Here is a 26,013-nt window from a genome sequence, read left to right as displayed (position 1 = left end):
AGTGTTGCTCAGTAGCAGTTACTTGTCTACCACTTGAGACTCTGGCTTCAGCCTCCTAATCTGTGAAGACATTCTTGGGACCTTGAAGCTGAAACTATGGCACTTACCAAGAAAGCTGTTATAAATACCTAGAAGCCTCCTCAAACAAGGTTGTCCACTTCCCCTGTACTCCTGGCCAAAAGGCCCTACCAGTTGAAAAAAAAAAAAAAGTTTTTAAACAGAAGTAACCCCTAGACCCACAGAGAGACTGGGAGCCAATCATTCTTAAAACCAGATTAAACCACAATACTGAGGCAAACACAAGCACAGGGAAGCAAAGCCTTACAAGACTGGCACTAGCTAGAATTGGCCCCTGACCTCCAGGCAGATAGACAAGATTATACCTAGAAAGGCAATTAGACTATGGGCTTAAGGGTTTTAGATGGTTATGTACAGCCAAGTCATGATCAAAATGCTCCAAGGACTAGAGGCAGCAGGGATTGGCTGGAATCAAGTGTGGGTGCCTTAAAATGCTCTGGAATTTTTGCCCTCAAAGTCTAGTTGTTAAGTGGAAAAAACAGCCTAGACTGACCAGAAGTTTACAAGCTCAAGTAATACCTGATAAAAGTAAAATTTAACTTTTTCTTCAAGTATGCATTTTTAAGAACCGACACCAAAGACTGTTGTTTATTATGGTACTAGTTGAAGGTAATTACAGACATCACATTGAAGCAAGATAACAGTTTCCAGCTTAAAGATCTCACCCAATATAAGAGCAACTAATTTGTACACATAAAAATTTATTAAAAGGTATAGAAGCTCTTGTTGGGCAGGGAAGAACACCAAACAGGCCTGTCCTAGATAAAGCTGCCAGATAATCTTGACTCTGTTGAGAACAGCCTGATACATAAGATGAGCATGTTTCCAAATGTTGAAGCCGTTTACGTTTCCAGAATCCAAATTAATGGTGGTTAATGATCCCTGGAACTGACCATCCTATGGGGGATACAGCCTGCAAAGAAACTAAATTTTAATCGTACTTTTCTGCTCCAGTTGACAACACTCATTCACAAGAGAAAAGATATCTTCAGAAAACCGTAGGTTCACCACTACCAATCTGCCGGTAATTCCAGCTATTTTGGGTGATTTCATCATTTGATACCCCTTTTCAAGTTAATTTTAACAAGTAGCTGCTTAGTCATTCTAATAAGGTAATTTGTGTCAATCAAGGCTTACCTCACCCTGGGCTGAAGTGCTGCAACCAGGTCTGAAACCTGAGGGAAATGGAGAAGGCAAAAAAAGCACCCAAGTCAGACCACAGGAGAGACATTTCTTATAGCCTGAGTACTAACATATAAATTAAGTTCATCCTAACAAAAGCCCTTACAGAAGAGAGATTTTTGTAAAATTACTGAATTCTGTAAGTCCTAATTAGCTTCTCTGGGGACTGTAACTCAAATTAGTCACATTTTAAACTTCCCAAACAAGATTATTGTTCCTTCTGACAAATGAAGAAAACTATACAGATAAAAGAGAACCCCTTTCTGGCTATGCATACCATTCTGTTCCACCATTCTCATGAACCATAACCAGTATCTCCAGGATATTGTCAATAAAGGTCAAGAGCTATACTGATACACTAGATTAGTTCGGAACTGCCAATATCTGCCATTCTCAACCACTAACCTCTACAGAAGTAAAAACTTACTTCATGAAAGGCCAATGTTGCAGGCTCCCAATATTCAAGCTGCAGGTGATCCTTTTGCAACCTAGGTGAATACAGCAATTGTCACAGTTCAGACCAACTTTATCCTGGGCACCTGCAACTAGTTAGGTCTTGTTGACTGCAGTCAGCCAGGAGTAGTTATCGTCAGTTATCGCTTCTGACGGCACTTCCTATTAGTGATTTCATCAGAGCAGTCAAGCACCTCACAATTCAATACTGCTCTAGAAACCTGTACCTTGCCTAAAACAAAGTTAACATTGCCTTAAAAAACAACTAGAACAGGACAAGGTGGCCCACAACTACAATCTCAGCTATGGTGGAGGATAAAGGAGGAACACTACGTTCAAAGGCCAGCATGGGCCATTTAGACCCTGTCTCAAAATTTAAAAAGGCTAGGGATGTAGCTCAGTAATATATCATCCCTGAGTTAAAAAACAAGTTCCTACACAGATTCAGTTTAAATGCAGCCATCTCCAGCTTCTGAGGTTCCACATAATGCAGCGAAACGCTCCATAATGTTAAATGTACAAAACTAAAACGCCAACTTTAATGCTTAAGGTAAGTTACAATTTAGTTACGCGTTAACCACTACCCAGACTACGTCTTACCTTATGGTAGGCCGCTCCCTTCAATATTCTGTATTAAATCGGCCATCTGAAAATATGAGAAAAGGGCAGAAATTGAGGGCAAATTCTAGCAGTAATATTCAACTAAACCACTGCGGTTTCTGCGACTGCAGTCAGATGAGTATAAATCTCGTCAGTTATCGTTTCTGACGGCACTTCCTATTACCAGTATCATCAGAACAGTCAAGGATATCTCCCTCATGGTCCCATTAAAATCCGTCCGTATATAGTTATTACAAGCTGCAGGCTGACCCCAACTTACCCAGTTTCCTCATGTTTGCACACTCCTCATGGCGGGCCGGGGTTCCGGGTTTCTTAATTTTGCGGACCCCAGGCACCTGCCGCGATGGCCCTGCCTGAAAAACGCGATCCGCGACCTTCGGTCCACGGCGGCCGGATTCTGCTCAGCGAGATGCCCAACACGCGGCCGCAGCGTCAGCCACAAAGCTCACGTGGACACAGGCGACGCGGAGAAACGCTGTTACAACAGCCGCCCCTTCCACTAACCTTCCCAGAAACATCTTTCTTAAAAAACAAAAAGGCTCTAGCTCTTTTCATTCCTGCCGCCAACACCCAAACCCACACAAAAGAACACCCTACCTCCACAAGATCTATAGTGAAAAGATCGAACCTGCACTGTCCACAGATCTTAAGATTTCAGAATATCTCATTCCTCACATAAGAGGGTGAGATGGCAAAGATTCAGGAACTTCCAGCCCATTTAACACTACAGACGCCTCCCAGACTTCCCCCGTACCCTTGAACTAGTGGTCTCTTCCACGGCGCCGAGAATTCTGGGTAACGCCGCGCTCGCCGCGTCTGCGCGGAGATTGAAGTGGAGAATTGCCCGTCCTAAATCCGGGCCTTTAGTCCTGCATCGCCCCCAGTTAGCTACGTAATCCTGAGCAAATTACTCCTCCGCTGTGAGGTTACGATTGTTGGTGTGGGAAGTGAAGACACGAGCACCCCATGATGTACTTTTAAAGATCACATGAAATAACACTTGAAACTACAGAGCCAGGGCACACCGCAAGCGTTCAGAAACAATAGCTGCTCTTCAATCTAATAAGCAGGCCAGTCTGCTCTTTCCACAATTTCAGAATATTCACAGTGTTTCAAACCCCTGACAGCCCTCATCAGTCTTCTTTTAGAATTACCTTTAGGGAGCAAGTAGAGGTATCTGGATCCATCCCCTCCTGCCTTCTGCGGTGAAGATCCTTCCCTTCTTCCCCTTCATGATTCCTCAGAGACTCCATCAGATCCCATCTCGTGGGCAGTGGAAAACCCTCCCTCGGCATGTGAACGTGTTCATTGTTCTCCTACTTAAAAAATATTCAGCACCCGGACTCGGGATATAGCTCGAGTAAAACACTGTAGCATGCATGAGATGCTGGACTTTATCCCCAGCACCAAAAAAAAAAAAAAAACAATCCCCTATATACCCATTTTGTTATTTAGTACATAAACTATACAAAGGAAGAACAATTCGTTTTGACTGGAAAAAACTGAGAAGGCAATCATGAGACAGCAACTTTTGAGCTAGTCTCAGAAATAAGTATAGGATTTAAATGGAGAGGGAAAGAGAGGGAGACTTCTAGCAACAACCAAGTCAAGGGATCAAACAGGAGGTCCATCAACCTGCATGAGGAATTTGGTGAAAATACTAACTTCACCACATTCTCCTGCAGGCAGCAGGATTATGGGGAAGAGGTGTCTGAAAATACTTAGGCAAAGGCTTGGAAGGCTGAGGATGCCTGTGACAGCGTTCTGTAGACACTGGGGAACCTCTCAGGCCTGTAGAGCGCAGGGATGACATGTTCGTCTTGGGTCTTAGAAAGATCTAAGGAATGGAATTGAGCATGAAGATCATGTGGGTGAGAAAGCAATGATTCTGAGCCTGAACTAAGCCAAAAAGCTCAAAGGAAACTATCAGACATCTTAGAAGTGAATTTAATGGGTGTCTGGTGGAAGAAGGGGGATGTGTGTGGCTGCCATGACAGCAGGCATAGCACCTCAGCCAGCAGCCTGCCCCAAAGAAGAGAACAGTCCCAGGACTGAGGGCAGAAGTGGGTAACTAAGGATTTCTGTGTCCAAGTAAAACTGGGATCAGCCTAGCCCCATACCCAGAGGCATATACATAGAGACATGCAGATGTTACTTGACCAAAGGTCCCCGCAACTTTGCTCTAATAATGTTTCCAGAAGAGTTGGTTGTGAAAAAAATATGTTTATATTTGCCAACAAAATTAAAGCTCCCCAGAGCAAGCATGAGTGGCTGGAAAGATTCTTCACTCTATCTTGCTGGCCTCCTGCTGCATCTGGACCATCAGTGGGACTGAAGCACCTGAAGAGGCAGATGGTCTTCCTCTGATTCATAATCCTCTCCAGGTTGGGAAGCCAGAATAGGGTTCTTCATGGAACCTATAAAACAGAAAGGGAACACTGTGGCTTGGCCCCTGGGTCTGTCCTCACGAGGCAGGTGCCAGGGAATGGGAAGGGGCCTCAGCTATGAAAGTCCATCACACCCTAGGGACAGTCCTGAAGTCCCTCTCCCTGCCTCCTTCCTTCCATAAGCATTTCCTGAACTCCTGTCATTTGCCAGTCAGAGTCCTCCCCCTAGAAGCTTAAAGGTGACAGACCATGTGTCAAAAATAAGAACATGTGAGATATGCTAAAGAGCAGGACAGAAATGGTTTAGGTGCTTACGAAGCTCAGAGGCGAGAGGAGGCACATTCTGTAGGGATGATGATGGGTTTAGACACCCAGAGGGGCAGACAAACACTTCCAACAGAGACAAGAGCCAAGGGAAGCAAAGAAGAAGGAATGCTGCAGTGTTGCCACATGGACAGAGGTGTGGGGAATAGATTAGACAACAGCCCTGGGCTTTGGCCTCAACATTGAAGAGTGTGGCCCTCCAGACCATGGGAGATATTGTTTAGTATGAGCCATGTGAAGTTTTGTCTACATTAGTAGGAATGGCAGGAAGTAAACCTGAAAGAGAAAGACTTGTCTGAATGTCAGGTTGTAGGCTGGGCCACAATGCCGTGGAGCAGAAGCAGGATAAATGAGGGGCAGAGGCACAGGGGTGAGCTTCTACCTGAAAGATCAAGGACTACAGATGAGTGAGTCAATATAGGGGAGAATGGGTAGAGACCTGTGAGGCCTCCCACCTGTATGTGGAGAGTGGCCTAATAAGGCAGCCCCAAGGCTATTCCTACTGAGGATGTCAAGTTGGCGTTGACAGCAGACGGTGAGGTGTGGAGTGTTTGGGGCAAGATGAAGGGCAAAGTGACTCTCAGAGTCTTGGTATTGAAATGAAGGAAGGGAGCAGCAAAGAGAGTGTAATGGCATGTGAGGGCAAGGAGCTGGGAAACCAGCAGGCTTTGAGTCAAAAGGAAGCCAGAAGAGCCTCCCTACAATAAGGCTTTTGGGAGACTCAAGGGGGCTGTTTGCGATGGGGGTGTTTGGGTGACAGGTACAAGCAGGTGACATTTTTCAGAAAAGAAAAGAAGAAAGGAGAGAAACTGAGTTAACAGAAGATAAGGTGAGAGCTCTCAAAAGTTCCAGAAAGAAAGTATAGGCTGTAGAGAGAGTTAATCCTCAGAACAGGCCTCTGAGGTGGGAGGAAGCAGTCCATCTCGGTGTCAAGTCAGTTGGGTGGGAATGGGAGGAATCATCCTATACTAGAACAGAGAGGATGAACACCACAGAGATAAGGCGAGGCAAAGGAAGTGGCTTCTCCTGCAGAAGGTAAAAGGTAAAAGAGGATGTAGTAGGAGAAAGCTCAGCAAAGCTGGCCTGCCATACTGGGAAGTGCCCCAAGAGCTCAGGGAGATGCCATTGTGCTCTTCCTAACTTGTGCCCCCGTTGGGTACTCAGGCTAAACCCAAGTATGACAGGGAGCAGAGCTTTAATGACCAACTGAATGGGCAAATTACAACTCCAATAGGAAGAGAAAATGGGAATGAGTAGGCTGGAGGTGAGTCACGGAGAAGGCTGGGCTGGAGGAAACACTAAAAGCTCAGAGGTTTCCCCAGACGGCCTGAAAACAGGCTAGCAAGGGAAAGGAAGCAGAGAAGAAAGGAGATGCACCATGCTAAGGGAGGAGCAGGCATGGGGTGCAGCTGTAGAGCAGCCATGGAGGAGGCCTCGGGGTCCCAGCCCAGACTCTCTATGGCTGTATGGCCCAGCAGATGTACACATGCACATGCCCCAGGGCAGGGGCTCCAGTCCCACATCTACTCACCAGGGGCACCGCCCTCAGATGGTTCCTCGCGCACTGTGGACAGTGTCTGCTCCCATGCAGCCCAGTTCACTTCCTCTACCCTGCAGGCAACAGAGCAATTCTAAAGCTCTGGGAAGCCAGTGGTTCAGCCCGCTTTGCCCCAGAGAGGGACTGAACCCCCTAAGTGGGTGGACTATGGAGACACTTTCATGGATACAGGACAGTGAGGAGGATGAGGTTTCTCTACCCTTCTCTTTAGGGCACTGGGCCATCCACATCCCACCAGGAGCCCTATCCTTGCAGCTACCAGATTCAGTCCCCAGGACTAGGTGCCCACACGGAGGAACAGGCATCCCTCCTTTCCAGATATTCACAGCAGCCTGGTTTGCCCAAAGCAATTCAAAAGGAATTGAGATCAGGTGTGTCTTTGTGCTCCGGGTTCTGGGGCCCTTTTGTGGCTGTTTCTCAGACATAAAACCTTCATCCTATCCACCCATTCAATTATGCGTTTGTCTCTAGTTTCCCTCTCCTGACACTCCAGTCTTCCCTGAGTGTGAAAGGGTTTGTTCTCCAAGGTAAGGATTACATCTCCAAGATCAGATTGGAAGAATTGAGGGAGGGGCACAGAGCAGCCCAGCTGGGGAAGGGTTGTGTGTTTGTAACCCCAGCCAGAAGTCACCAGGGAAGGACCTTCAGTATAAGCCACTGGGAAAGTTAGATGGCCAGACAGGCAGAACCACAGGCAGTGGCAACCTGGGGACTGTGAGATCTAGCATCCCTGATCCCACCTGACCAGATGCAGTCCCCTGGCATTCCTTGGGCTTGTCTCTCCCACCAGACATGGCTACTGGCAGCTGTCTTCTGGCTTGCAAGTGAGCCCTAAGGATTCCTGGGTTAACAAGGCTTCCACCTCCCCTGCCCACCTCACTCACCTGAAGCACCAGCGTTCATCAGGGCTACCATCTGGCCTGGTGCCAACTGTCAGCAGCACACCTGCCCGTTGCTTCTTCCTCCTGCACCACCAGTAGCCATTCTCCATCTCCAAGACAGAGATGGCTTTCTAGAAATAATGAATGCATCAGAAGAGCGGCCTGGGATACTGACTGGAGGGAAAGATACACAGGGCAAGGGGAACAGGAAGATACCCCACAGCAATTTACAGTATAACCCAAAGCCCATTAAGCACATGGATTCAAATCCAGCTCCAATGCCTGATTACTTCTCTGAATCTGTTTTCCGATTTGTAGACCAAAGATAATGCACCTTGGATGCTGGTTGTGAAGTCAACACATAAGTGCTAGAAAATGACTTGTTCTTATGTCATTTCAGACTCCAGATTTTCATGCCATTAGATATAGAACTTCCTCTGCTCTACCCCACACTTGTGCCTACAACTGACACCCATGAGTCACATGGGGCACAGAGCTTTGCAGGTGAGGACACCAGGTTAAAGAAAGAAGGAACTTGCCCCATGGCAACAGAGAAGTGGCCTCCTGGGTAAGGGTTTGCACCAGCCCCTCAATACCCTCCAATCCTTTCTCTGATCAAATTCATATATTGCTTCCACAATAGGCGGGTGACATATCAGCCCCACAGTTTTCCCCTGCTGGACCTGCCCCAGGATTTTATATCTTGACTACCCCACCACCACCAAACTGGCCCCACTTTACCTACGAGGAGCACAGAATGGGGGCTCCATGAGGGCTAGGTGTTGTCTTATTCTCTGCTCTGTGTGTACCACCTACAACTTGTGCCTAGCCCTACTAATAACAGGCACTCAAGAAATACTAGTTAATGCTGGGCATGGTGGCACACACCTATAATCCACCAATTTGTGGGGCTGAGGCGGGAGAGTCACAAATCCAAGGTCAACCTCAGGAACTTAGGGATACCCTCCACAACTAAATAAGACTCTGCCTCAAAATTTAAAAGAAAAAAAATTAATTAAAAAAAAGACTGAGCTGGGTGTGGTGGAGCACACCTATAATCCCAGCAACTCTGGAGGCTAAGGCAGGAGGATTGTAAGTTCAAAGCCAGTCTCTGCAATTTAGCGAGACCCTAAGCAACTTAGTGAGACTGTTTCAAAACTTAAAAATAAAATAAAATAAAATAAAATAAAAAGGGCTGGAGAATGTGGCTCAATGGTTAAGTGCCCCTGGGTTTAATCCCTGGTACCAAAGGGGGGGGGGAAGACTAAGGATATAGTTCAGTGGTAGAGCACTCCTGGGTTCAATTCTCGGTATCAAAAAAAGAAAAAGAAAAGAAATATTAGATAATAATAATGATAACGCTAATGATAATAATGAATAATACATTGACCACCCACTAGGTACTCGGCACTATTCCTGAGCACTTTGTCTATGAACTTATCTGATCCTCACAACAACCTTACTAAGGAAGGAATGGATGAGGGAGTCCAGAAGTTGGTCCTGCTGAGCTTGGCCCACTCATTTAGGTACAGGGCCCTGGACAGCCCCCAGTGGGATGGACCAAACTCAGCCAGGTCCTGGGAACCCCTCAGCAAGGATGCAGAGCTTAGCAGGGGTGGGGGGAGTCTCAGTGGTGGCACCTGCAGCTTCCAAATGCTCCAGCTATCGGTGGCAACGTTGTTGACGGTCTCACTCATGAGAGCGATGAGCATGTTGAGTAGAAGGACGTAGGTGAGCAGCACATAGGCCAGCAGCAGCAACAGCACCACCCCGCGGAAGCGCAGCTGTTCCTGGAAAGCCAGCTCACCCATGCCTATGGTGAACTTGAAGAGCTCCAATGAGGCATCCAAGATGCCCCTGTATGGGGCTGCCTCATCCTCCTGTTCTGTCGCAGGCTGAGCTACCTCAGTGGCATTGTTTCCTTCAGGGGCTCCAGGGCCCCGGGCCTCCCGGCTTAGGCTCACCAGGGCTGTGGGAGAGTGGGAGAGGGATCCTCAGCCTGGGAGACCAGCCAGCAGCCTGAATGTGTGCAGGGAGGGCAGGGGAGAGGTGGGGACCAGAAAGGACCTTTACCTACAGCAAAGCCGAAAAGGAAGACTAAGTAGACCAGAAGGAAACGGAGTAGGTCCCTCAGGATGACCTGGAACACACAAGCCAGGAGATGGGCTGGGTCAATGGGCCATTTACTGCATATGAACCCAGACCCCACAAACATGGTTCCCATGTATAAAACGCACTACCACACACACACACAGAGACACACACACACATATGTATATGCATATACAGGCCCTGTGAAGCCACACTGAGCAGAAGGGTCTTTTAAAAATCTGCCACAGGTCAAATCATTTTCCTTCTAGAAATCCTTCAGCACCAAAAAATTAAACATAGAATTATCATATGAGGGACTGGGGCTATAGCTCAGTGATAGATCACTTGCCTAGCACATGTGAGGCACTGGGTTCAATCCTCAGCACCACATAAAATTAAATAAAATGAAGGTATTATGTCCATCTACAACTAAAAATATTAAAAAAAATAATTATCATATGACCCAGAAATTCTACTTCTAAGTATACATGTACCAAAAAGAATTGAATGATTCCACTTAGGATGTTTGCCAGGACCCAGGAGAAGGAGGGAATGGGGGAATTAGTGTTTAATGAGCATTGAGTTTCAGTTTGGGAAGATGGGAGAGTCCTGGAGATGGATGGTGGTAATGACTACCCAACAGTGTGAATGTACCAAATGCCACAGAACTGTATACTTAAAAATGGTTAAAATGAGTCGGGTGTAGTGGGGCACACCTGTAATTCCAACTACTCAGGAGGCTACGCAGGAGAACTGCAAGTTCAAAGCTAGTCTCGACAACTTAGTCAGGGCCTACACAATTTAGCGAGACCTTTTCTCAAAATAAAAATAAAAAGGGCTGGGGATGTGACTCAGTCGTTAAGCGCCCCTGGATTCAATCCCTCATACCAAAAAAAGAAAGAAAGAAAGAAAAAGAATTAAAATGAACCAAGCATAGTAGTGTATGCCTGTAATCCTGCTACTTGGGAGGCTGAGGCAGGAGGAGATCACAAATTCAAGGCCAGTCTGGACAAATTAGCAAGACCCTCAGCAACTTAATGAGACCCTATCTCAATATAAAATGAAAAACGATAGGAATGTAGTTCAGTGGTAGAGTGCCTGTCTAGTATGTGCAAGGCCCTAGATTCCATCCACTAAAAAAAAAAAACAACAACAAAAAACACTCTGGGAGCTTCAAATCGCTTCCCGTGAACAAAGCCCCTAGACAAAGCCCCTGGCTCCTACCTCCCTGCTAACTCTTCCTTTACTCTGCCTCACTCTCCCAACTCCTGGCTCTGACTCAAGCACTCTCATTGCCTTCTCCTTTGTTTTTCTCTACGAAGGATCCTCAACACTGGTGACTGAATCACACTTTCAGGTCTCCATTTCACCATTACCTCTTGAGAGAAGCCATAACTCTCTGAAGCATCCTCTATTCCCCATTTTCTGTCACAGTATCCTACATATTTCCTTCGCACAATCTAGCAGTTGCAACATTCTCAGTTGAGATCATTTTTGTAGTGTTTTCATTTCCCCTACTGGAATGTCAGCTTCAGAAGAGCAACAACTTGCCTGGTTTGTTCACTGATGTATTTTCAACATGCTGCAGAGCAGGGCCTGACCTATAGCAAGTACCCCCTGAATATTTGGGGAATAAATGAATGGACATGCAGATGCCCTCATGTCCTAGGGCACAGATACACAGAAGAGTGAATGTGCATATTCTCTGTTCCTTCAATAAAAAGAATACATGTGCCCATGTGTAAATACCTCCAAACACACATGTGTGCATGTGTGTGTATGTAGATGGAAGCAGGTACGTCCAAATATTCATGCCCTTACTTAAGGTGACATTCAGAGAGGTCTGAGTGAACAACTCACAGGCAGACACACTCATCCCCTCTTCTTCCCAGGTTAGCTGTAGAAGAAGGTTCCTGGCTGCTGGGGACAATGGGAGTCCCACTGGCTGTGGTGTCCAGCTTTGTCCAGTCTGGCTGCACCTGGGTTACCTTTCTCTCACCTTCTGGATCATGACGCTGTAGATGCCTGTGTGCTGGAAGCCACGTGTATAGTAAAGCAGGTTCAGCCAGCCCAGAACCAGTGAGGACACAAGTAGGGGCAGGTACCACTCGATGGCCATGAAACACAGCACCTGGGACAGCACCGTGAGCAGGGCCTGGACCAGACTATATGGGGGCAAGGTCTGGGTCACCTTCTGGGCCATTTGGTAATATTCCCCCAACTCCCACTGGCCAGCACTAACCACCACTGCCTCTCCCACCACAGGCTGCCATTCATTCGGGACTAAACCCAATCAGGACATGGCCTCCCTTTTGGGCAAGTTATTAAGCCTCTGTGGGCTTCAGTTCCTTCCCCTGTAAGATGGGCATAACAATGGCACCTATCCATAGAGTGTCTGTGAGGATTAAGTGAGACACTACAAGGAAAGAATCGGGGATCCATGGGTAAATAATGAGGGTTCAGTAAAGGTAAAAATCACAATCATCATCTACAAAGAGGGGAGCACAAAGGAGTCTCCACTGGATGGCAATCAGGACTCCCAAGTTCAGCCATGTTAGGAACTTCCTGGGCTCCTGTGTCCTCTAATGACAGCCTGGTACCTTCTGCCACAACAGCCTCTCCCAGGCCTCAGAGACCTAGAGAGGTGGGGGGACAGAGGAGAGCGAGATCCCCACATACAAGAGAATTTCAAAGTAACTGTCCACAAAGGAGATCCAGATGAACAGACGGCGGCGCCAGAAGTACCACAGCTATGGAGGAAAACAGAGAGATGTGAAACTTACTCTCCAGGCACAGACACAATCTGGCTGCCCCTCAGAGCCTGGATCCCAGCTCCCCACTTGTGCCACTCACCCTGTTGTGGGAACCTAACTAGCACCACCTTGGTGGTTAAGGAAGTAGCTTTGACTTTGAGGGGATTCATGAATCCTTCTCTTACTAAAAAGAGTAGCCAAGCTGAGCATGGTATTGTGCAACTATATATATGGGAAGCTGAGGCAGGAGCATTGTTTGAGCCCAGGAGTTTGAGGCCAGCATGGGTAACATAATGAGACCCCCATCTCAAAAAATATATAAGTAGCCGGGCACAGTGGCACACACCTGTAATCCCAGCATCTTGGGAGTATGAGGCAAGAGGATCATAAGTTTGAGAACAGCCTCAGCAACTTAGTAAGACCCTGTCTCAAAATGAAAAATATAAAGGGTCATGGATGGGGATGTGGCTCAGTGGTTAAGCACTCCTGGGTTAAATTCCCAGTACAAAAAAAAAATTATATATATATATATATATCCATCTGAACACAGTGGTGTATGCTTTCCAGTTACTTGGAAGGAAGGCTGAAGTAGGAGAATCACAAGTTCAAGGCCTGCCTCAGCAACTTAGAGTGACCCTGTCTCAAAAAATAAAAAGGGTTAGGGATATAGCTCAGTCATAGAGCACCCCTGGGTTCAATCCCCAGTAACACCAAAAAAAAAAAAAAAAAAAAAGGAAGAAAAAGAAGTGTAGCCACTTGTAGACACCTAAACAATTCTAGAGGCTTCCTGATGCTCGTGAATCTAGATGAGGAGCCCATGTGGAGAGGAGGAGAGCTTCTTCTCCCACCCCCAGCCTTCTGGGGAGCACTCTGTACTCCAGCCAACCTGGGTTTGATGCCTTTGTTCTGCCAACTCAGAGAGGGTCCTAGGTCTGGGGTTCAGCCTGACTCCTGCAAGCTTGCAGCATTTCTGACTAAAGCTATCCTACTGCAGGGGTTGAACTGAGCCCCACCTGCCATCAGTCTTCCTACCCAAGTGAGGAATGCCTCAGCCAGCTGAGGGAGCAGGGGCTTTCAGTTTGATTCCCAGGGAAGCAGAGCCTTCAACACCAAGAAACCATAAGAGCTATCTGCTATTCTTCCCTTAGCCCAAAAAGCATAACAGGAAAAGCACCAGGGCCCCAGAAGACAAAACCAGAACCTGCAGCCCTCTACTGAGGTAAGCCTGGTTGTTCTGAATAGGACTGGATATGATAGTCACATAGGGTAGGGAGATGGGCAGGAGCTCTCACCTGGCCCAAGAGGAGGTAGATTCCCCCAAGCAGGATCAAGATGTGGCCCAGCAGCAGCATGGAGTTTCCGGCTGTCGCTTTCAGTGGGAGGAAGGCCTGCTGAAGACACACACACTGATAGCACCTAGGACCTGGATTCTCTCCCTAGCAGCTGACAGACCATTCTGAGCCTGCGCTATGAAGAGGTCACTCAGAGCAGCAGAGGGAACATGGGCTCCAACCAAGGACCCCTGGATTCTAGTCACTTGAGAGGCACATTGTATAGTGGTTATAAATGTGGGGTTTGGAATCAGACTGTCTGGTTTCAGATCCTGTCTCCACCACTTACACTCTGTGTGAACTTGGGGAAATTACTGAACCTCTCTGTGCCTCCCTTTCCCCAAATGAGAATGTTAATAATCTGCCATCCCTGAGAGTTGTTGTGAGCATTCATTAGTTAAACATGTCAGTCACTTAGAATACAGTCTCACATATGGTGAGCACTGGATAAGTATTCACTACTATTATTGTTGTTAGTATTAAGAGGCTGACCTCCATAGAGCTTGGGTATATCCCTCAAATTGCCTAAGCCTCAGTGTTATCCTTTATAGGCTGTGGACAGTGGTCCCGGCCCCATCTTCCTCCAGTCTTGTTTCAAGCAGGCTTCCCTCAGAACATCCCCCTCCACGCCCTTGCCTTCTCCAGAGCAGGCTGGTGGTAAGCCACAGCAGTGAAGACCAACATGTAGACCAGGTAACACAGGAAGTTGAAAAAGAACCGGGGGATGAGCAAATCCCATTTTGCCTGCAGCAGTTTGTTCAGTGGCTCCAAAACCACCATGCGGTGTCGGTGCTGGGATGGGAAAAAAAGAGAGCTATGGGTATAGGCAGAGACAGGGGATAGACAGATAGCAGGTATAGATAGGGTCTCCACTTCATGTCAGGCTCCATGTAAGGGCCAAAGGAAATGGATGTGGGATCAGAGTGGGGCTCCCACATCACCTGGGAGTCCCAAATATTCATTCCCCACCTGCCTCCACCCCAACCCGCCTGATCTCCAATCCAGAGCAAGTGCTGGTCAACAAGAGAGACTTCAATAGTTGCCAGAGGACCTTGTCCTGATCCCCATGTTGGGTAGGACTAAAAGTATGGAATAAGTGCAGGCCTGACGGCAAGAGTCAGGGTGTGCAGCTACAACCCCACTTGCACAAGAATAGGGCAAGCATGGTCCATCAGGCAGCCCTGACTTGGACCAGGCCCTTTAGGCACACCCACACCCCCATGGGCTCACCGGGCTTCTGCAGTGAAAGGCAATGATCTCCAGCACTGAGTTCTCCTCCCAGCTGTCCACAGAGGCCAGGTCATACAGTGACACCCGAACAGGACCATAGCACCACTCAGTGAACTTTCGGGAAAGGGGCTGGCACAGTCCTGAGAACTCCCGCTGCAGGATGTGCCTGAAAATCTGCAGAACAGCCACATGAGCTTCCTGCTGGACCCACAATCAGCACTCTGCAGAGATGTTCACCATCAGCAGAGGTGCAGAGCAGGCTCCCACACCCCCCGGAATCCCCAAATGGCTCCTTCCCACCTGCCTCTACCCCAGCCCTTCTGGCCCTCCAGACATGTGTCCTTGTGTGTCTTAGCTCTTCCACACATTATGCCTGCTCAGCCACAGGACAACTCTCATGCCCACTCTTCCACATATATGCAGGCCTGCCAGCCAGTCAACATGGCTCTTCCTTCCTCCCTCCTGTCCCTCTTTCCTGGACTCCTCAGATGACAGAGAACCCCTAATCTGGGGGCTCAAGACCTCTTGAAATCAGAGACTACTGATGTACATATACATGTATATGTATATTACATATACAAGTGTATGCACTTCTGTGGTCAGAGTACACAACTTTCAACAGAATAGAAAGGGGTGCCTCACATGAACTGTTAAGAAATAATTTTGATTTCACAAATGAGGAATCGGGGAAAGAGGCTACAGATTGGAGGGCCACGCCTCTAGACAACAAAGTTAGTTGCACACACCCCAGCAGGCGCTCCGGGAAATGTGGAGGACAGGAAAAAAGTGTTAAAACTTCAATTTACAGTAATCCCAGCTAGTCAGAAGACTAAGGCACAGGAGGATCCCACATTTGAGGCCAGCGTGGGCAACTTAGTAAGACCCTGTCTCAAAATAAAAAAATAAAAATAAAAAAGGACTGGAGAAGTAATTGGTGATAGAGCAAACCTGGGTTCAACCACCAGTACCAAAAAAAAAAAAAGTTTATTTTTATCTTTTTTGAGGGGGTGCCTCTTAACCACTGAACATATTTAAACCCTTTTTTTATTTTTTATTTTGAGACAGGGTCTTGCTAAATTATTGAGGCTGACTTTGAACTTTTGAGTCTCCTGAATCACTGGGATTACAGGACTGAACAACCACACTAAGATATATTTATTTTAACCTTTAAAAAATCCTGTCTTTCTAAGTGTCAACGCTGTGTCACTGCATAGGTTACATGCCCACAAAGCCAGAGCTGTGACCATAAAGTTCAGATACTAATAAGCTAAAAAAGAAAAAAGAAAAGGAAAAAGAAAAAAGAAAGGAGAGGTTCAGGTGGATCATGCTTACTACTTCTACCAAAAAGAAATCTTAGATAAATCAAATTTTAAGCATTAAAAATCGAGCTACAGCTGGACACAGTGGTGCATGCCTACAATTCCAGCATCTGGGGAGACTGAAACAGGAGGATCATAATCAAGGCCAGCCTCAGCAATTTAGCAAGGCTCTATGCAACTTAGTAAGACTCAGACTCAAAATGAAAAATAAAAAACGGGATATAGCTCAGTGGTAAATTGCCCCTGAGTTAAATCTCCAGTACCAAAAAAAAAAAATGGAACTGCAAATGTCTAGAAGAAAATGCAAATATGGATATGCTATTATATATATAATTTGTACATATACAACTATGTTAATTATAACAATATAAAATTATATAACAATTTCCCATAACAATCACATATAATTATATACATTATACATAATTTAATGATATAATAATTGTATTATACAAAATCTGGAGAAGGAATTAAGCAATAGTAAAACTTAAAAAACCTTAATTATACTTACAGACATAATTTATTTTTGTGGTATCGGAGATTGAACCCCAAGGCCTTGTGCACCTGTGCACACTAGAAAAGTACTCTACCACTGAGCTATTTCCCAATTCTTATTTTATTTTTTGAAACTGGGTCTCACTATGTTGCCCAAGATGGGTGATATTTAACTCATGGACTCAAGTGATCCTCCCATCTAACTTCCCAGGTAGGTGGATCTACAAGCATGTGCACCATGCCCAACTATATATATATAAAACTCTTAATGTTCTGGATTGCAAAAAAACTCACCATAAATTTTTCTTAAAAAAAAAAATCTGGGAGGAAAGATTGCAAGCACTATAACAGACAAAATACTAAATCCATTATAAAGAACAGTTACCAATCAATATGAAGAAAACATAATAGTAAATCTAATAGCAAAATAGGCAAAGGATATGCAAAGACTGTCTCCTAATAGGAAATCCAGGATTGGGAGCTGGGCCCAGTGGCTCATGCCTATAATCCCAGAGGCCTGGAGGGCTAAGGCAGGAGAATCGCAGATTCAAAACCTCCCAGTAACTCAGTGAGATCCTGAGCAATTTAGCAAGACCCTGTTTCAAATTTTTATTTTCAAGTTGGGGATTTGGGAATACTGTTCAGTGGTTAAGCACCCCTGGGTTCAATCCCTGGTACCAAAAGAAAAGAAAGAAAAGAAACCCAGGGTTGGAGGTGTAGATCAGTGTAGAGTACTTGCCTAGCATGTGCAAGACCCCAGTACTTCAGAAGAAAAGAAAAAGAGAGAAACCCAAACAACTAAAAATATTCCTATGTTGTAAATGCAATTTATTGACTGGCTGCTCTATGTATAAGGTATAATTAAAAACATACATTGAAGGTTGTTATGATTTGGATCTTAAATGTCCCCCAGTCTCATGTAGTAAAGGTTTTGTCACCAACTGGTGGTGCTATTTGGAGGGTGGAAATTTTGGAAGGTGGGCCTACTGTGAGGAAGAAGGTCACTGGAGACCCTTGAAGTGGATTCTGGGTCCCTGGTCCCTCCTCTCGCTTTGCTTCCCAAATCACCATGAGATGAGCAGCTTTGCTATACCATATGCTTTCTTTTTTAATATTTTTATTTTTTTAATTTTTTTTGTAGATGGACACAAACCTTTATTTTGTTTATTTTTTTTTTTTTTATGTGTTGCTGGGGATTGAACCCAGCGCTTCAGACATGCTAGACAAATGCTCTACCACGGAACCACAACCCCAGCCCCTCCACCATTTCCTTTCTATCATGATGTTCTACCTTTCCCAAAGTAACAGGGCCAAGCAACCAGGGACTGAAACTTCTGAAACTGTGAACCAAAATAAATATTTCCACCATTTAAGGAGATTTTCTTAGGCATTTTGTCCCAGTGACGGTAAACTGACTAACACTAAGGTTCATACTGAAATTGTTCTTATTAACAGGAATATTTTATTGAAAAGTAGAAAAACCAATGCTCTAGTCTACCACTCAGGCTCTCTCCACAGAAGTTTCTGATTGAGTCCTGCTGCTGCCAGGAAATAAAGGGACAGGGAAGGGGACAGCAGCTTACCTCAATTTTACCCTCCTTGGCAGCCAACTTCAGGGGTGTGAGACCCTCTAAGTTGCAAATGTCCTCAAGCTGCACAGTGGGGCAGAGGCGGGCGCCTGCTTGGAGAAGCCCATCATACATGCGGATCACCAGTGCACTGTTCTCTTCAGAGTTGTCTGCAATCATCACCAGGGCATGTAGGACTGTGTTGCCTAGGGAGTCGGTTGCCTGCAGGCTAGCAGGCTGGTGCAAGTTCTCCAGGAGGTAGGTCACCACATCCCATTGCTTTGTGCATGCAGCCAGAGACAGGGGCAGCTCACCTGTGGGCAGAGGGGGCAGCTTGGGCCTCAGGCCTCTCAGCTTCCATTCCTCCTGCTCCTCAGACAAAAGGCCAGGCCTCCTTGGATCAGGTCAGGCTTCATTACCACATAAAGGTATAAAACGGGTCACCCAACTAAGGTCCCCATCTCTCCTGCCTCTTACACTATTCTTTTCAAGAACCCAGAATATTGTCACTTAATTCAGATTGATGAAATCTTTTTTTTTTTTTTTTTTTTTTCCTTTTGGAAGTGCTTGGGATCAAACCCACAACTTTACTGAATACTAAGCATGCACTCTACCACTGAGCTACATCCCCAGATCCCTCAGTCAAGTCTTGTCACAGGTCAATTCTAGCATTCCCCTACCCTCCCTGTCTGGGCTTGGGTGCATGCTGAGCCTCCTCAGCCAAATGTGGATAAAATAATATCTCTTAAGACAAATTGCTTTTGCAGAGAGCCTAGTGGTTTGAAGGGTCAGGCAGATGTGGGTTTAAGTGCCAGCCCTGCCCTGCCACACACTAACTGTGTGAACTTGAACAAGGACTTGCCTCCTCCATACCTTGGTGTATCCAAGAAAGATTCACTCACCGAAATAGAAGCAAGTTCCCTGTCTCTTCTGGAAGAAGTGGCCACAGGCACGGGCATGCACATTTGCCCCATTCTCCACCAGGAGCTTCACACACTGCAGGCTCCTCTTCTCGATGGCAATATGCAGGGCACTGTGGCCTCGATAGTACTCATCCGTGCACTGGGCATTAACCAGAGGCTGGGGATTTCCAGAGTCTCTATCAATTTGCAGCAATGGCAAGATGCAAGCATTGACCCCCTCCTGAAGGTTCAGCACAGCCTTCATCAGACATGTCTTCCCTGTGGAGCCCTCTGTGGGAAAAAGGGAGGGGAAGAGGCCCACAGTGCTCAGAACTGGAGCAGCTGGGCTGCCTGCCAATAGTGCAGCAAGCCCAGGCTCCAAAGTACCCCATGGGAGGATAAAAAAAGATTATTTCTATATACTACTGGTGGGAGCATAACCATGGAGCAGGGTTTTAAGACTCCATGTAAGCCCGGCGCGGTGGCACATGCCTGTAATCCCAGCAGCACTGGAGACTGAGGCAGGATGATCACAAGTTCAAAGCCAGCCTCAGCAACTTACCGAGGCCCTGAGCAACTTAGTAAGACACTGTCTCAAAAAAGTATTATAGGGGTTGTGCCTGCGTGATAGTATGCTCACCTAGCACACATGAGGCCCCCTCAGCACCACATAAAAATAAAATAAAGGTATTGTGTCCACCTACAACTAAAAAAAATATTTAAAAACTACTATAAAAAGGGCTAGGGATGTAACTCAGTGGTTAAGCGCCCCTGGGTTCAATCCTTGGTCAAATCAAACAAACAAGCAAAAAAAAAAAAAAAAAAAAAAAAACTCTAGGCAACAGGTATTAAAATCAACAGATATGATTACAAAAGTTTCTAAGACATAACTCATCACAAATGTAACATAGTATATGAGAACATTCAGAGCAAAATTTGTAAGTGATCTCCCCATTTAATGGCTCTGTATCCACCAGCAAGTCGCTTGGCCTCAACCTGTTTTTCTCTTTGAAAAATGGGAATATTGGGGGTTACTGTAAGGATCCAAAGGAATAATATAAATAAAGTGATTAGCATCAGAGGGCTTGGCACACTGGAAGTTGAGGCGAAAACTATAAATGACCTAAATTGCCATCAAAAAGAAATTAGTTAACTAAATTATGATTAATCTACACAATGGAAAACTCATTCTGTAGTCAACAGACTGAGCGATTTACTGAAATGGGAAGTGCTACAAGACATATAAGATGCATTAAGTATGTCAGGAACACATTACAAATTAGCATATGTGAATGTGACAATGCCCCATTTATGTGAACATATACCTAATGTTCTAAGAAAGTCTGAAAACATATACCCTAAACCATTAATGGGGACCCAGGATGACAAGCTATTTTTACCCTTGACTTCATAAATTTCCTTACTGTCCAAATCTTCTAGAGTTCACATGTGTCATTTTTCTAATCAGTTCAAACAATAAAGATATTCAGACATTGAGAAAAGATGCTCTGCAGCAGGGGAAGTGTATGGTATGTGTATTATACATCCCAACAATACTGTTCTTTTAAAAAGAGGGAGAGATAGAGCTTTGAGTATTCACTTAGCCACTGAAATGGACTTAAGTGGCAAAGACAGGTTGGGAGCCTAGTGGAATGGGTGAAAGCAGGAGGTATGGCCAGGACTGCCTAGGGGCCTATCTTCAGTCAGTTCTAGTTGCAGGGCCCTCTGCAGCCATTCTAGCAGAGCTGTGAAGAACACTCCCCTCTCTGATCCTGATCATGGTCCAGGCCCACTCATTCAGTCCAGCTCTCAGCCCACAGGACACCAGAGCTGAAAGGTTGCCACAGGGCAGGGTCTACCTGTATACTCTGAGTCAGTGAGGTACTTGCTGGTCCGGTTCAGGTACTCTGGCAGCCCAGCCAGGTCCTCAGGGACACCTCGGGAGACCACGCGGAAGAGTCGATCACGGTCAAAGCGGTTTGGGTCTGGCTGGCTGTGGGGAATGCAATTCACAATACTTCCTGAAGAAGGGCCATTTTCCCTCCACCAGAAATACTCCCAATCCAGGGAGTCTTGTAAACACTGCTCACCCCAGGTTGAATAGGAGCCCTTCTGATGGCCTCTGCCTTCTAAGGCAGACCAAGGTGAACCCAACTGCTCAGGGTCCCAGGAAGGGGGTTGCTGTCCAGGCATTAATCCACTGCACCCGCATGACTCGAATCATCACTGATCATTTTCAGCATGAAATGTGTATCATCTGCCAAGCACACTGATGTTTCCTACAGAATCTTTTAGCACACACACCTTATGGTGACCCTAGAACTTTTGTACAGTTCTGGACAGGGTCTCAGGAGGTACCTAAAGACTGATGGTGGCTTCATGCACTAGTGACCTTGATGAAGAAATGGAGAAGGGTCTGGGGATGTGGCTGAGTGACAGAGTGCTTGTCTAGCATGCATAAGGCCCCAGATTCCATCCCCAGCACCGCAAAATAAAAATGAAGAAGGAATGGAGAAAAGCTCCCTCCTCCTCTCAGAAACTACCTATTGACTAATTTTAAAGTATTATGTACCTTTAATCCTCATTCCAGCCCTATAAGTTTAAAAAAAAAACAAGAAAGAAAGAAAAACGGGGAAGTTTCTAGAAGGACAAGGAATCACTCTTTTCTCCATTAGACAATCAAGGAAGTAAAGTAACTTGTCCAAAGTCATACAGTGCAGAGCCAGGACTCTCACAGGGGTTATCTAATAATGTTCCCTGATTCTGGACCTCCAGAGAGAGTTTAGGCTAGTCAACAGGAGGCTTCCAGAAATGGTCAGAGTAACATATGGACCCAGCACTACAAGAGTATCAGACGCTATTACTAAGAAGCCACACTTCTGGGAAATCTCTCCTACATGCCCCAAAGGAGCTTCTTACTTCATCAGAATCTAGCAGTCTATTGACAGAGAAGGGGAAAGGGCATAGGGCACCCCACTCCTGGGCCATGTCCATATTTACAAGGGCCAGGTTACCTTTGAAGCCCCTGAAACCATACCAGAAGATATGAAGTAATAACCAAAGCAGAAGGAGCTACTTGATGCTTTAGGAACCCTCAAGTCACACCTTAACGTTTCCTGGAATGAGTCAAGCCAGTAAGGATCCATGATTCTCTGATGAATAAGATTGTTGGAATCTGTCACATTTTCAGCCTTATAGTTATGATGTTATTAGAGCCAGCCTCTGCCTCCTCAACACTAGGAAGCTGCACTCTGCCTCATCCTGGTCCAATGTCTATCATCCACACAGCAGATCACATAGCCACAACATGGCCATAATGACTCCACTGCTGACTTGAGAGTCCTGTGGACAGTCTGGTTTGCAAAAATGACCCTTTGGACAAAGCATTTCCTGCCACCAGAGTGGCATCACAGGGTAGAGAAGCTCAGAGGGCATAGATTGAGGTTCCAAAGGGCATTGGGGGCCCACTCTGTCTCTATCAGGCCAGCGACACTACTTCAGAAGTCTCCCAGTTATCCTCTCCTGTGCTGGTGCTGAATTTGATCATGATCCTCCAGCACAAACAGCACAGGGGCTCTAGCCTGGGAGGGCAAGGCTATTGGTCACACCTTAGGCATAAAGAGGGAAGAGGGGGTTTTCCTGGCAGTCTTGCCTGGCCCATGTGGATTTTTCAGTCTCATGGGGTAAAACTCACTCTAAGGGTTATGGCAGAACTGGAAGCAGGACCCCTGAACTTACGGTCTAAATTGTAGAGAGATCACAGGCAAATCAAAGCACAGAAACACATCATCCTCAATCCCCAATGTCCACATCCCCTGGTGACAGCTTCATTCTTGGGACAGAACCAAGGAGTGCTTGGGACACTTCCAGATATCCTTGCCTCTGTCCCAGGATGAAGTGCAGATCCTAATATATCCCACAGGTTCCATGACAGGGTTGGGGGTTGGGGCACAAAAAAAAGGGGGGGATTGAATGGCTAGGTTAAGTACTTTGGAGCTGGAAGAATGTGTCCCTATGAAGAAAAAAGATAATCTCAGAGAGCAGAAGACCAAGAATTAGGAAGGTGGCCAGGTGTGGAGATGCATGCCTATAATCCCAGCAACTTGGGAAGCTGAGGCAGGAAGATCACAAGTTTGAGACCAGCCTCCTTCTTAACTTAGCCAGACCCTGTCTCAAAATAAAAAATAAAAAGTTTGGGGCTGAGGTTGTGGCTCAGTGGTAGAGCGCTTGCCTAGCATGCGTGAGGCACTGGGTTCAATTCTCAGCACCACATATAAATAAATGAATAAAATAAAGGTCTGTCAACATCTTTAAAAATCTTTTAAAAATAAAATAAAAAGGTCTGGGAACGTAGCTTGGTGGTAGAACACCCCTGGGTTCAATCCCTAGTACCAGAAAAGTGGGCGGGGCTGGAGTTGTAAGTAGCTCAGTGGTAGAACGCTTGCCTTGCACTTGTGAGGCTCTGGGTTTGAACCTCAGCATCACATAAAGAAATAAATAAAATAAAGGTATTGTGTCCATCTACAGCTAAAAATATTTAAAAAGTAGGGGGGACAGGAGAAGGAAGGGTGGTGGGAATGGCAAACCTCAGAGAACAGAGTGGAGTCGGCCTATGGGGCCCAGGAGCCATCAGAATCAGGCTGTACAGAAGAGGTACTGGTGCTGGGCTGGCCACTGAGTCTGACTTGGGGTGCCCTGCAGAAGATGAGTGGGCCCCCACCTTGTCCCATCCGCATCTGTTGCCTCACCTATCATACGCTTGCTTTCGGTAGTTGAGGTTCACTTTTATCTGAGGGGAGAAGTTCCGGTCCTCGCCCTGGAATGGTGACTCCATGGGGGGAGGCCCATGCTTTCCTTTGTCAACCTCAGCACCATCTTCTTGGTTTCCATCTGATGTTTCTAGCCTGAAAGCTGGAGGGCTGGAGGGCGAGGTCATCCTAAAGGGAAGAAGCTGCTCAGCCCAACTGGAACCTTTGTGGAGATGGAGATGTCAGGGGTCCCTTTTTCCTCGCAGCCCTGGTTCTAGTTTAGTCTGGTTGGGGCCTGCAGAAGGAGATGTTTAGAAGTTGAGAGTTTGTAGATCTACCATGCAAGAGTTCAGCCCTGTAAGAGGGGAAGTGAGTGGGAAAGGAGAAGGGAAGAGGGTGGGGGGAGTGGGGAGCCCTGTGGTGTGAGGATGACCCCAGTGCTGGAACAGGGGAAGAACAGGGACTCAGCATGGCTGCCTCTTTGACGCTGTCCCACAAAAAGGCCCATAGCTGTTCCCAACTTCTCTTTGAGACTTCACAACATCTGAGAGGCCACAACCCTTTCTCTACACAATATCTTACCAGTGGACGATATTCGCCACAGATAAAAGTGACATTTCTGGGATGGAGCACAGAAGGGAAGAGTTCTGGGAAAACCAAGGGGAAGGCCACAGGTACATCAAACCCCTAATTTGTTGCCAAGGGAAACTGAGACTCAGAAGAGGAAGTACCTTTCTCCAGGTCATCAGTTATTGGCAGAGCCAGGTCTAAAACCCTCTCACTCTGTACCATGACGTTCCTCTTCAGTTCTCAGATTCTTTCAGGGTGCATCTATGCTTTCGATTTGACTCATGTCTGAGAGCACAGAATATCATCTTTCTAGGGGCTTCAGAGTGGGGTGGAAAGCTCTTTCTTAGTTGATAAGCTTTCTGGGCCTTCCCAACTGGGCTGGGCTTGGGGAGGTCAGCTGACAGCGCCATATCACCCTCACAGGAAAACTGAAACCACAGCCTCTATCACATGGTGAGGGCTGGGGTGCCAGTCAGGGTCCAGGAGCCCCTGGCCCCCAGTGGGCAAAAATAGAAAGAATGGAAAAGAATCAGAGCTGGGTCAGAAGACAGCAGTGAAGGAAGTATGTAGGAGGCAGTGGAGAGGAAGCAGAGAAGAGTAGGCCCCAAAAGGAAAGGGGACAGGGCTGGTTGCTTACAGGGCATGGGCCCACTCCCAGACAGTTTTGGGCTCCCAGTGTCTTCTAGGACCTGAATGGGGCTTTTCCCCAGCGTAGCCAGGGAAGGCCAGGGCCTGTCTGGCAGCCTCCACTTGTAGTTATGACCCTCCATCTTTCTGCCCACACCAGCATCTTACCCTGGCCACAAACCAAGCAGCCTAGCTTATGTCCCCCCAAAATCCTGGTTCATTCTGTCTTCCTAGTCTAGCCACCCTGCAACCCACATTACTAAGCCCAAGCAGTAAGAGCTGTCTGTGCAGCCCCGTTTCACCTCCTGGACCCCATACACACTGGTAGCAGAGGAAGAGGTCTGGAGGTCCACGGAGAGGCAGCCCCACATAAACCCTGGCTTCGAACTGTCCTCACTTAGGCTTCCCCACCTCATTGTCAGGCTTGGGGCCCGGCTCCCTCCTACCTCCCCGGAATTGCCCACCAACTTACCCCGCAAGCTGAAGCAAGGGCGTGGCGGCGGCTGGCAGCGGACGGCTGGGATCCCTGAGTCTCCTGGGCGGTGGGGGCTGCAAGAGGAAGTGAAGACGGGAGGGGCGGCCGGGGCTGACAGCGGAGGAGCGGCAGGAACCACCCCACTCAGCTCCGAGCTCTGAGCTCCAGCTAGGGCGTTACGATCACCCTCAGCCCGCCCGGCTATCCAAGCAGCACAGTGGGGAGTGGGGATTTAGCTCTCCCCTATCAGGACCCGCTGGCCAGCAAAGACTGACCATCTGGACCACTGGCCACACCCTACTCTAGGGACACACGCCCCGCCCCCACGGTCCGTCCCCTCCCCCGCCGCCACTGTCTTGTTCTGAAGCCCCAGGTGGGAGGGGGGAGAATCCGAGGCAGGCCTTGGATGCTCGGGCCTTG

General features: G+C 46.9%; 1 protein-coding gene and 1 long non-coding RNA gene across 5 annotated transcripts; both read right to left on the bottom strand.

Moving 5' to 3' along the window:
• Nucleotides 1–206: 206 nt before the first annotated feature.
• On the bottom strand, nt 207–2,307 carry LOC306656488. Its single transcript, XR_013762519.1, has 3 exons — nt 1,688–2,307; nt 1,216–1,253; nt 207–991 (listed from the first exon to the last, which is right to left on the bottom strand). It is a non-coding gene; the product is annotated as an uncharacterized lncRNA (long non-coding RNA).
• Nucleotides 2,308–4,266: 1,959 nt separating this feature from the next.
• On the bottom strand, nt 4,267–25,879 carry TRPV2 (transient receptor potential cation channel subfamily V member 2). 4 transcript variants are annotated; one of them, XM_079135280.1, is made up of 15 exons: nt 25,591–25,879; nt 23,922–24,216; nt 21,033–21,166; nt 19,174–19,464; nt 18,287–18,585; nt 14,890–15,063; nt 14,296–14,451; nt 13,621–13,719; nt 12,255–12,325; nt 11,575–11,740; nt 9,558–9,624; nt 9,125–9,453; nt 7,488–7,615; nt 6,577–6,656; nt 4,267–4,751 (listed from the first exon to the last, which is right to left on the bottom strand). In XM_079135280.1, the coding sequence occupies exons 2-15, from the start codon at nt 24,107–24,109 to the stop codon at nt 4,657–4,659; spliced, it is 2,277 nt and encodes a 758-aa protein (XP_078991406.1). In that variant the 5' UTR covers nt 24,110–24,216; nt 25,591–25,879; the 3' UTR covers nt 4,267–4,656. The 4 variants fall into 4 exon arrangements, with proteins under 4 accessions (XP_078991406.1, XP_078991407.1, XP_078991408.1 ...); XM_079135281.1 differs by having other exon boundaries at nt 13,621–13,716; XM_079135282.1 differs by lacking the exons at nt 11,575–11,740; nt 12,255–12,325.
• Between the last annotated feature and the right edge of the window lie 134 nt (nt 25,880–26,013).

This window comes from Sciurus vulgaris, assembly GCF_902686455.1.
Source record: "Sciurus vulgaris genome assembly, chromosome: 3".
NCBI lineage: Eukaryota > Metazoa > Chordata > Mammalia > Rodentia > Sciuridae > Sciurus > Sciurus vulgaris.
This window is presented reverse-complemented; position numbering and strand designations above follow the sequence as displayed.